The 12,817-nt window shown below is 36.1% G+C and overlaps 1 protein-coding gene across 3 annotated transcripts in view; it reads right to left on the minus strand.

Moving 5' to 3' along the window:
• XPO4 (exportin 4) overlaps positions 1–12,817 on the minus strand; it is a 135,146-nt gene that overhangs the window by 50,302 nt on the left and 72,027 nt on the right. For all 3 annotated transcript variants that reach the window (XM_075127330.1, XM_048845481.2, XM_075127332.1), the window contains exons 7-9: positions 6,998–7,110; positions 4,353–4,510; positions 3,904–4,078 (exon numbers count right to left, since the gene is read on the minus strand). In XM_075127330.1, coding sequence (XP_074983431.1) covers positions 3,904–4,078; positions 4,353–4,510; positions 6,998–7,110 — 446 coding nt within the window. The remainder of the gene's footprint in view (positions 1–3,903; positions 4,079–4,352; positions 4,511–6,997; positions 7,111–12,817) is intronic.

Here is a 12,817-nt window from a genome sequence, read left to right on the forward strand (position 1 = left end):
GTTACTTATTACATCATTGTGCATTTACCTTTTCTATTATGTAAAAACTTGTTAAAATTTACTGTTTCCCTTGCATTAGTTCTTTTTACATAGGCCTTGCCTATACTGCCACTTTACAACGCTGCAACGTTCTCGCTTGGGGTGTGAAAAAACACCCCCCCGAGTGCTGCAAGTTTCAGCACTGTAAACTGGCAGTGTAGACAGCGTACCAGCGATGGTAGCTACTCCTCTCGTGGGGGTGTTTGGTTTTTTTTATAGCACTGGCTACACAGCCACGTTAAAATGCTGCATTGCTAGTGAAGACATACCTTTACTCTTCACTCTTCTCCTTCCCTCTAACATACAACTATCTTTTCCCAGTCTTTATTTTCCATTCAATATCATTTTTCTACATTGCATAATAACTGTTCTCTCTCTCACCCTCTATCTTTTCTCCCCAAAAATATGTTAGATATTCCTCCAAGTTTCCAATCTCTCCCCACTCTCCCCCTAGTGCTCTTCTCCTGTGGACACTTGTGGAGTGGACATTTTTAATGTCACCAAAAATAGCTATACAAAAAGGAAAAAATACCCTTTTTTGAATGTGTTGGTGTGACTACTGCCAACATCTGATTCAGTGACATGCATCTCTCTTGGACTGGAGGATTTTTTTCCAGTAACTTTTAGTGTTCTGAATGAGTCATAAAACACAAACAGGTGTTATTAATACAGTATTCATTTTGAACAAAAAAAACATCTATGCTAATTTGAATTTTCACTCCAAACACTGATCACAATGAACACTCATTCTGCTGGACGTCATCGTGAACACAGTGTAAATTTAACACTATACAGGAATAAGTCTTGAATTAAAACAAAAACATCTGACTGATTAAATGAAAAGCTGTTTCAGGTGTTCTGAAAAGTTCCTGGAATATTGTATCAATGTTCTGGTAAAGCCACTTTTCTAGTCTTCAAATACTTTATAATAAAGGTGTATTGATCACTAGGACCTGAAGTTCACTTCAGCACACTGAATATGTCACTGCCAACAGGGAAGCGGTCTCCAAGAAACTTAAGCTCACAGGTATAGAGTTCAGATTTCACAGTGGTAGCGGTGTTAGTCTGTATCAGCAAAAACAACGAGGAGACCTTGTGGCACCTTAGAGACTAACAAATTTATTTGGGCATAAGCTTTTGTGGGCTAGAACCCACTTCATCAGATACATGGAATGGAAAATACAGGAGCAGGTATAAATACATGAAAGGATGGGAGTTGCCTTGCCAAGTGTGAGGTCAGTCTAATGAGACAATTCACTTAACAGCAGGATACCAAGGGAGTAAAAATAACTTTTGAAGTGGTAAGGAGAGTGGCCCATTTCAGACAGTTGACAAGAAAGTGAGAGTATAGGGTTGTTTTTTGTGAGGGCCCACTGGCAGTAGGTTTTTGCCAGGCCATACTAGTTTTTTCTTCCTTTCCTGCTAGCTAATTGGTCATTAGGAATTTCCTGGGTGATACCATCCATTTCCACACCTGTAGAGTTCTCTAATCACAATCTTGCCTTTTCCAGATTGTTTCTGTAGAACACACACATACCTATGGACTGGTCAGATACATGGCCACAAATGTTACATGTTTGTAAACATGCAGTGTCATAACAAACCCAAAAGGCATCAACTCAGAACTGGTAGAGCTGTTTCCTTACTGAAAATCTGAGATACACCAGGTGGTTGAAATGCATCCATACATGCATGGTAAAATCCAGGGCATACAAAAGAGGTATAATTTTTCCTAGTGACAATTATTAATGTTACTTTTGACAGATAAAAAAAAATCACCTATGTTTCCAAGATCTAGAATGGGTTTGAACCTGGCTATTATGAACATCAGCAAACCCTTGGAATAAACCCACTTTGTTCTTTCACCTGGCAGCATACTATTCTAAGAGTAATTTAATTTCTTGCAATCTCTCTTCCTCGTGCAGTTGAATCTGAGAATATTTAAGAACAATACTTTGATATAATTTCTCTAAAGCAATTCTGTATCCCATTAGACAATGCTGAGGATTGATGTGCTCTAGGTAACCACAAGCCATTAGAGAAAAGAAATCACTAGTTGCCCTCCAAAAAGACAGATCCTCCCAGGCAGATACTGCTACAGTTTGGCAATTTGCTGTAGGTTTTTGCTGCTTGTGATTTGACTGAGAGATGGAGTGCCCCAACTCTAAGTATACTAGTCACTTCAGATACCATATTTAAGATGCGTAGGCTCGCTCCTTTTTCTTAGCCCCTCAGGAACAGGAGGGCAACTGAGGGTCAATGGGTGGCTTTCCCCCCTTTAGCTTTAAAGACAAGGTCTTCATCTTTTCTCCAAAAGATTCATCATATGGAATATCTTCATGCTTCTGCTGAACCTCTGTATGAAAGCCTTATAAATGTAACTAGTCAAAGAGCATCAGTCCCAGAAATAACTGCATTTAACATCTTTGTCTGTTACAAATCTGTAAAATGGGGCAATTTAGATGAAGTTTGAAAATATACAGCATTTAAGAATCTCACAAAGTGTTATCCCCATTTTACAGATTAGGAAATGGAACCTCAGAAAGGTTAAGTGACTTGCCTCAAGAGCACTGTGGTCTAGTGGAATAAGCATTTGTCTAACAATAGTCAAGACAAGGGTTCTAATGTACTGAGTTCCTCTCTGACCTTGGGCAAGTTAACATCTGAGCCTCAGTTGCCCAAACTGTAAAATGAAAGAGACATTTGCCTACTTCATAACTAACATGGAAAAGTATTTGATAATGTAAGCGCTAATTGTAAAGGTCAGTCAACAGCATAGGTAGGAGAACTCAGGACCTTCTGACAACGAGAAAACCTCCACATAATACATTTTAAAAGCTTTTCAATATAGGATCTTTCTGGAGTTTTTTGTTGGTAAAGCCCAAATATAGAGAAAACCACCTTTTTATAAACATATAATCTAAGAGAAAAAATTTTTAAACATTGCTAATAAATAAGGACAGTTTTATATTCTTAAGTTCTATTTTTACATCACTGTGTAGCAAATTTCCAGATATTAGTTCTCATTATCATAAACAGGAGATGCACAGTTTATCTACCTTACTAACTATGTCTCATCTTCAAATAGCTCCTCTTGGGATTGTTTCATTTTTAATATTACTCTCCTGGGCAAAGAGGTAGAGGGATAGTAATTGCTCATGTATGTTCAGCCAACAGCTTTGATATAACAACAAAACACTGAATTACCTGACCATCTAAATTTGTAAAAATGACATCTGAGTCAACAGTCAAGGGATACTTAAAACAGCCGCTATGACACAGGATGGGGGCAGTAATAGGGAACATCATAGCAGATGCATTCACTTAAATAGAAGTTCAAGCTTCAGGTAAGTTTCAATTTGCCCATATGTGCACATAGCCATTCCAGGCTTTCAAATCTGTAAATTGTTAACCATTTATAAGCACTTCTCAGAAGTCCTACCTGAACGCTTAAGCAATATTTAATGCCTACTATACTTGCTAATGAAGCTGTCAATTTAAAATGAGGAAGTTTAATGGGTATTTTAATCAAAATTTTAATTCAAGTTTAAAATTGTTAGACTTTTTTAAAGGTGCATAATTATTTCTATTGTTCATTATTAATTATATTGGTCTACACATATCTCTTCTACATCTGATTTCAGTAATGTAAAAATAAACTAAAAGTTAACAGCAACTTTCTCTCAAACAAAACTAATGAATCTCAGAAAACATATTACAGAATGGGGCTAAGACATCCAAACATTACTAAGTCATTACAAATCTATTACATTCTTATGTCTCTTGTTAATTTGATGATCATAAATGCAATAAAAAGAACTCAACTCTTTCAAGAATCAATTGCAGTTCAAGAACAGTACTCACCACTTCTTCCAGTGCAGCACTTCTCCCAAAAGAACAGGTGAGGTGTGTGAGGCAGTTAACAAACGAAGAGAAAAGTTCATTTGGAATGGCAGTTAAAACATTGCGAGGAAACACAGTTATCAGGTTGCTGAAAACACTGGAGATTCCCATTGCTTCAGAGTCCTCTATTTCAATTCTATAGATAGAAACAGCAGGGTTGGGTTTTTTTAGAAATTAGGAAAAAAGCTTAAAATTGGTCATTTTATGGATGACTTCTTGCATTTAACAAACCAATATATACTTTATACTCTTTTCAGGAAATACCCTTTTTTTAAAAAATGTTATTCCATTTTAACAGTCCAACTCCAAACAAAAACTATGCAAAGAAATAAGCCACACTGGCTCTCTCCTTCCACTCCAAAGTAAAGATTAAAAGATGCCATCTAAATGTAAAGGGCAAGTGTACATACCCATTGACAGTATTCAGTAATCCCTCAATGAAATGTGCCAGATAATCAACTTGTGAACCTTCATCAGGAAAGACTGGCCCATGCAGAGAAGCTAGCTGTGCTAGGCACTGTAGAGAGTCTTGTGCCATATCTGTATCCTCTCTGATTTTTCGATGTACCTTTTACGAAGTGAAATAAATTAATTATACATGGAAAAACAGCGTGTTCTTACAACAGTCACATGGCTCTCAATCCAAAAGAGCAGACACCAAAAACATTTTACCCTAATTTCTAGTCAATCTGAAATGACACTGCTTCTACAGCATCTCCCTAAACAAGAGTAAACATCAAGATTGCTCCTCAGTTTATCAACGTCATGAGCCATGACTTAACTCACCAAAACTAACACTTAACTGGGTCCTACCTACATTTTAGAAATTGAACTGTTTAGTGCATGTTATGTCTTAAAGAGAGAAACAGATGCCAGCCAGTCAGACATACTGCTCCTTCTAAAAACAGCAATAATGACAGTCATCTGTATTATGCTAACTATGCCTAAGCTACAGCGTCTTGCTAAAGTTAGTTGATAAATTCAATCAAGATTATATAGATGCTTCTTTAGCAGAGGTAAACACTGAAGGCACACAAAACAAGTGCACCTCACCTTGGTAACATCTCCGAGACCACCAGTAATTTTTTCTCATTTCTGCAAATGGAGTGTTACACTACTACTTATATGATTATCAATTCTGGATTAAAATAAATCTAACATCAATAGATTTAAAACACATTCTTACATATTTATTGCAATTATGAAATATGGACTTTAAGGCTTTTATTAGGACAAGCATTTTATTTCTACAGGACAAAACAAATAGTATAATATAATGGTATAATAAATACTAGTACAGCCAGTCTCTCAAAAAAAAACCAGTCTTGTTAAATTGATATATATATAAAAGCAAAGTTAAATCTTTATTACCATTTCTCTATTTAGCCCACCTCAAATGTTATCCAAGTGATAATTGTGCAACTAACATGAACCTCTAAATGATACAGAAAGACAAGTTACAACTATTTTAACTTGTGAAAGATCAAATCACATGAAAACACAATTTTGGAATTTAAAACAATTCTTCCCCACTCCACCCTATTAAAATAAACCTTACACCATGTAGAAATTAGGATTTTTCTCCTTTAAAATGGCAGTCTTACAAAACTTAGAAGTATTCCAATTTGTTAGTTCAAATAAGTGTGTAAATTATCACAGTTCATTTAATTTTTGTATTTGAACAAGAATTTGATATCTACAGAAGCAAAGGCTTCAAATTACTTCAAATGCAAAATAAGTCTTTAAAAGACTTAAGCAGTGCTACTTAAAACAAAAGTAACGAAAGTGTGCTGTTTTGATTTTTGTTCATTCACAAATGATGTAACAAACTGATGTATTCTTTAGTTTCCATTAAATAAAATAAATGTTTAGTATTCAGAAGAATTCATCTTCTGTATGCGATGGATAAGGCAGTTACTCAAAATTTAACACTGAAGAACAAATCAGAAGTCAAACATTTAACTCAGGGACTTCCTAATACAGTTAAACTAGAAAGGGTTAACCTGTAAACCCAAAAGTTATTTGCATTAGGAGGTTCACAGCTGACAGTAGCAACTGTCTAGATCGTCTAGACAGCTGTTCAGATTGTGTGTGGCTGTTAAGAGTTCTGCCAGGAAGTTTTTCACCTTTTCAAGAACTGCTGGAGCAAGATAAATTTTCAGTCAAACAAATGAATCTCCTTTATAAAACACTGAAGATAGATGTGCATTCAAACTCACGTGTCAGACAAATCACTTTTGGTTCTAGAGATTTATATATGCTACATAGTACCCACCCCTAAGAGTTTTGAGTATATTATTTCTCTGCTTTGCAAAAGGAACCCTAGCTTGAAGAATGTTGAGCTGTAAGATCCCAAGAGATGTGATATAAAATAAGATTAGCATGGCAGTTTACATAAATAATTTGAATGCTGTTGCTGGGCTGACTGCAATTTAAGCAAATATTAACAAAAAATAGTGGTAGAAAATTACTTTTACCCAGCTTTAAGATCAGTTTAAAAAAAAAAAACAAAATAACCATGTGTTGCTCAGCTATTTTCTAGTCAGATCTACTGTTGACCTTTTTGGTTTATATCCAGCTTATAATGAATGGAGTTTTATGCTAAACTTGGATGGAGAAATGCAAAGATATTGCTAGTTTTCAACTGTTCTGTTGAGCAAAGTGTTACAGGAGCAGTGAAAACCTATTGTTTAGCTGATATTTGTAGAGCGGCAACACCTTAGCTAAAAAGGTATCTGATAACACTGCTCACTCATTATGCTCAGAATTTCATCTGGCAAATAGATATGCCCAAGATATGAAATGAATACATGATTAATTTTTAAAAGAAAAATAATTTAAGATACTTTACATGCAAAGCATGTTGATCACTTGATAGGAAAAGAAAATCAATAGTCCACCATCACCTTAGAAACTTGCTAGGGTAAAAATTGATGTTAACAGAATTAGTCTTACCTGGTACAAAAGGAAGAATCCAACAATAATGTTTTAAAAGGAGGAAGGAGTTGCTTCTCTGTGACCTGTATTATGAAAGTTGAAGAAGAATGAGACTTACTGTAAAGAAAAGCTCCATAACTCTGATGTCCAGGAGGGTTTCACGCCACAACTCTGTTGGCTTTAGCATCACATTTTGTGAGGATTCAAACATAGCTATATAATGTCTGCCCAGTTATCTGGTGTCAAGGTCAACAATAACATTCCTACTTGCCTTTAAAAAAAATCCTAGATACAACAGGATCCATTCAGAAAGAATGTAATGGAAACAATCTTTAAGCCTCTCCACATACACAGCATAATTCATGCATGAGGCCAAGGAATAAAAGGTATTAAGTATTGAAAAAAAGAATGCTCCAGGAATGTTAGATAACAGTTTGATCATAATTATGAGACATACCATAGTGATATGATCACTTTGATAACCGGGATATCTAATGTGACGGGGGAGAAGGGAAAAAAGCAACCGCAATTAACAGGTGTTAAAATTTATGCAAAATAGGAAATCATTTTCTAAAAAATTTTCCTGGCAGCTTTTATAAAGGCCTTATGATTGCTAAAGATAGCTCTTTGAAACATATATCCTATTTTTCTAAATAGCCAAATATGCTTCACAGAATGAAAATATGTTCCCCCCTGTATTACTCTAAAATTTTTTATCATGCTAGGAAGAATAAAAGCATAAGGCACCACAAGTCATTGTTCTATTAAGCATATGTTCTTAAAAGAGAAACCAAGACACACGCTGCATCTATGAATTCATTGCAGAGAACCATCTAATTGCTCAACATTAAATTACAAGCATGGAAATCTGCAAATGTTAGAGTGCTGGATAACCAGAGAGGCAAGAAAACACTTAAACATGTAAATCCACTGCACTCTGTGTAACTCTATGATTATACTAAAGTATATAAATATTTAGAGAGACATTGAGAATATGCAACACATAATACTACATGTGGTTAAAGGCATCATATATACTCCAGATTTCTCAAAATATGCAAAGTTCTAGACAGAGTTTATACTACACTAGTAGATGTCAATAAGCTGTACTCATATTGATCACATTATTCAAAAGAGTAAGCAAGTGGGAAATTTAAAATATAAAATAAGTGGCATAAACAAAAGTGTGAGCATAAAGCAGGGCGCAACATTTTTACTGCCACTTGTTTGAGGAGACATCATGAGTACCACAGTGACTCCAATCATACGACAGCAACCAAAATAGAACCCCACCACCATCATACACAGTTGAACCCTCGTATAGTGAAGTAATTTTTTCCACAGAGCAATTTCATTGTAAGTGGGAGGTTCACTATAACCAGAACTGCAATCAACATATAATGAATTGAAAAAATTCAGGACTTTTATACTACTTCAATACAAAATGAAATTCATTACATACAAATTTACCAAATGTATATGAGAACAGTATGGACTCAGAGATACACAATAGATTATTTCATACAGAAATATAAGATAACGGAGTTTTTGGTCTCATTTATGTTTGAGAATATAAATAAAAGCTTAAGAATTTTTATAAAGTGATGATGAAAGTATTTCAGTTTTTTGGATGAAAATAAAATATTGGTGTAAGTTATTATAAGAAATAACAATCCTTCACCAAAACTTTATAATTACTCTCAGGTGCATTTCAAAGCACTTAGCAGTAGTCTAAATTGTACAGTAAGTTATGAATGATTTTCTCCACCCACGGTAAACTGATGAAGAAAATACAGCAAGATAAGTTATTCTTTACTTGTAAAAGTACTCTTCTCCTTAATTCTGTACCAAATGAATATGAAATATAGAAGTACCATAAGAGGATTAGAGATTCAATTTACTCATTAGTAGGTCTAATTTACAAATGGGACCAGTTACATATACACACCTAATTTGGAATGAAAGAAGGGCTGGTTTACTGTCACTATTTTAACAAGCCTCAGTATTTAGTAGTCATATCCTGTTATTTTTAGAACTGAATCTCATACTAATGGCCTGATGACACATCTGACAATAGAAGATTTGTAAGTGAAATAACGTATATGTTCACGAAACAATCCAAAATGAGACTGCAGCTACAGCAGAGAACCTGGAGCTCATTTTCCAGAACATGTCATTGTACTAGTGCTAGTAAATGTATAATTGCTAGTGTAGATAGGGCTCAGGCATGCTTATCACAGTGTCATAAACACTTGCTTCAGGAACACTACAGTGAAATTCCTGGTCTATGCTATGGTTTACACTGTTATTAGCATTGGTCCATCTGCAGCAGAGCTGAAAAATGGGTATGAAATTTGATATTGCACATGCAGCTTCTGATGCTACCCGTGATAAATGCTGGCTTTGTAACATTGTTATCAAAAATGAATTTGAAGACTGTCAATGCTCTTAAAGCAACAGAAATATGACTAAGTTGTGCAATACTTTTTCCAGGAGTTCAGACAGCAATATAGTTTAAAAATAAAAATGCCACTGCACCACCCTATAATATCACAGAAAAACTAACTCAATTTTTTTAAATTAATTTTTTTTTTAAAGAGCATATCCTTAAAACAGATCACTGGTGATACCACACAAATGCACATTAAAAACAACCAATAGGAAATTCAACTTTGTACTGAGATAATGTAAAATACAGAGATTCTTACAGAAGCTGGAAGTCTTTTAAAATCAGAAACAAGATTATTCAGTGAACAGTCTCAAATTGTGCTGAGAAGTATAATAATGTAGAAATTTCATTCATGCCATGACATACAGTAAGGCAAATGTATTCACAGGTGCTTTTGCTGGAAGAGAACAATTGCAGTTCATACTGAAGTATTGTTTTGGAAGGGTTCATTTAGCTTACATTGGTTCCTCTCATCCCAATTTATGTATGCACCCACCAATGTCATGATGAGCATAGTCTTTACAGCTTAGAGAAATAAAACCATGTTTTCAAACAAGGGCAATCACTGGGAAATTAAAATGATTTTCAAACTATATATGCTCTAAGTATTACTTACAATTACACACATTTTTATTGATACTCTTACTATTAATGAATATCTACACAACATACAATAGGTGGCGTTAACCTCCAGCTCTATACATAGGTCAGCCTTCTCTGCAGCGCAGCCAACTTCCATGACTCCCCTGTGGAAGGCACTCTGTGGGTCCAGAGCCCATGAGTAGGGAATGGACAGGATATGCACTGCTGCCCCTCTGACCCTCAAGAGGTGGGGCTATATTATCTTTTCCACAAAACCTCTCCATGGTCTGAGGGCAGCAATTGGGGATTAGAGCAAGTGTAGCTCAGGGCCTTCCGCAGATCCACCAGGTTTGGTGGTGGGTCCCCACAGCCTATTCCAGGTGAAAGCAAACCCTGCCTCTTCCCAACACAATAGGGGAGTAGTTCACAATCAATGCTTTGATTTCCTCTGACAGATTTCTCCCACTGGTGTTTCTGCAGGAGAGGATGATCTGGTGTATTATGAGATATTTGTTTCAAAGGTCATTTTAATCAAGCTTTAGAACTTGTTTGGAGAAAAAGTGTTTCAAGTACAATAGAAGTACTCCTATACATATGTTTTACAGATAATTAACTAATTTAAATAGAATCTAACAGCTGGAAGTCTGCTGTACAACCTTGTAATGCCAGTATACTGATTATATTTACAGTTTAAAGACTGTTTCTGGTTTGAAACTATGCCAAGCACATGGCCAGGATCTGAGAACAACTCACTAACACTGATACACAGACGGACTGGGATTGGTCCCTATGGGAAAGGGACTCTCAGTCTATGAGGGATCTTACAAACCCTCGTAAGTCCGTACAGGATAAGCCTTTCATGTTTGACTTTTTTGGGGAGGTGGGGTTTAGGTAATAAAATGAGGAAAGCCCATGTTTGAATGCTTAGCATATTCTGCTTTAAAAAAAAAATCAGCCTACAATTTTAAATACTAAACTTTTTCCAGGACAGCATAATTAACAGTAAGGCTCAATTACCTTGCAGGTGAGGTACTGGACTCAGAACACCTAGGTTCTGTTCCCAGCTTTGCCACAGACTTCTTGTATGCCAGTCACTTACAGCCCAGTTTTCAGAGGTGCCAAAACTGGAGTCGTGTGCACTCAACACCTTGAAAAGTCAGGCCTTTAATCTCTGTCTCATTTCCTCTTTTTTTAAATGGGGATAAAACTGCTTCCTTACCTCCCAGAGGCACTGCAAGATCTATTAACGTTTTCAAGGTGCTCAGATACTACACTGCAAAATCAGAACTACTAACTGTGATATGTAACCTGTCATTTCAATCAGCTTCTGTACCAGATGACTGGAAGGTAGCTAACGTGATGCCATTTTTTAAAAAAAGGCTCCAGAGGTGATCCCAGCAATTACAGGCCAGTAAGCCTAACTTCAGTACCAGGCAAATTGGTTGAAACTGTAGTAAAGAATAGAATTATCGACACATAGATGAACATGATTTGTTGGCAAAGAGAGAACATGGGTAGGAATAAATGGTCAGTTTTCAGAATGGAGACAGGTAAATAGTGGCGTCCTCCGGGAGTCTGTACTAGGACCAGTACTGTTCAATATATGATCTGGAAAAAGGGGTTAACAGTGAGGTGGAAAAATTTGCAGATGATACAAAACTACTCAGAATAGTTAAGTCCAAAGCAGACTGTGAAGAGTTACAAAGGGATCTCACTAAACTGGGTGGTCGAGCAACAAAATGGCAGATGCTCATTGGAAAACATAATCCCAACTTTACATATAAAATGATAGGGTCTAAATTAGCTGTTACTACTCAAGAAAGAGATCTTGCAGTCACTGTGGAGAGTTCTCTGAAAACATCCACTCAATCTGCAGTGGCAGTCAAAAAAAGCTAACAGAACGTTGGGAATCATTAGGAAAGGGATAGATAAGACAAGAGAAAATATCATATTGCCTCTATCTAAATCCATGGTATGTCCACATCTTGAATACTGTGTGCAGGTGTGGTAGCCCCATCTCAAAAAAGATATATTGGAATTGGAAAAGGTACAGAAAAAGGGAACAAAAATAATTAGGGGTATGGAACAGCTTCATATGAGAAGCGATTAATAAGACTGGGACTTTTCATCTTGGAAAAGAGATGACTAAGGGGAGGGATATGATCGAGATCTACAAAATCATGACTGGTGTGGACAAAGTAAATAAGGAAGTGTTATTTACTCCTTTTCATTACACAAGAACTAAGCTAATATGAAATTAATAGGCAGCAAGTTTAAAATAAACAAAAGGAAATATTTCTTCACACAATGCAGTCAACCTGTGGAATTCTTTGCCAGACGATGTTGTGAAGGCCAAGAAAATAACAGATTTCAAAAAAGAATTAGATAAATCCATGGAGGATAGGTCCATCAATGGCTATTAGCCAGGATGGGCAGGAATGGTGTCCCTAGCCTCTGTTTGCCAGAAGCTGGGAATGGGCAACAGGGGATGGATCACTTGATGATTACCTGTTCTGTTCATTCCCTCTGAAGCACATGTCATTGGCCACAGTCAAATGACAGGATACTAGGTTAGATGGATCATTGATCTGACCCAGTATGGCCATTCTTATGTCCTACGTCTTATATAGTTTACAACAAAATGTCTAGGAAAACCCAAGTGATGAAGCACTAATTATGGCCGAGTTCAGTTTAAATATGGTGTTTAAGTTTTGTTTAGTTATGTTTAAAATTCATGAAATCTGAACCTCCCTTCTCACACTCTGCTCAGTATCTCTTGAGACATTATTAACAGGATTAACGCTTAAGTTGAACACAGGGCCACAGACCACATGCCTTACTCAAAAGTACATAGACCTTCAAAAAGCAATTCTAACTGCCTGGTTTCAGAGCTGAAGTCTGGTCAGC

This window comes from Caretta caretta, chromosome 1 (genome assembly GCF_965140235.1).
Source record: "Caretta caretta isolate rCarCar2 chromosome 1, rCarCar1.hap1, whole genome shotgun sequence".
NCBI classification, from domain to species: Eukaryota; Metazoa; Chordata; order Testudines; family Cheloniidae; genus Caretta; species Caretta caretta.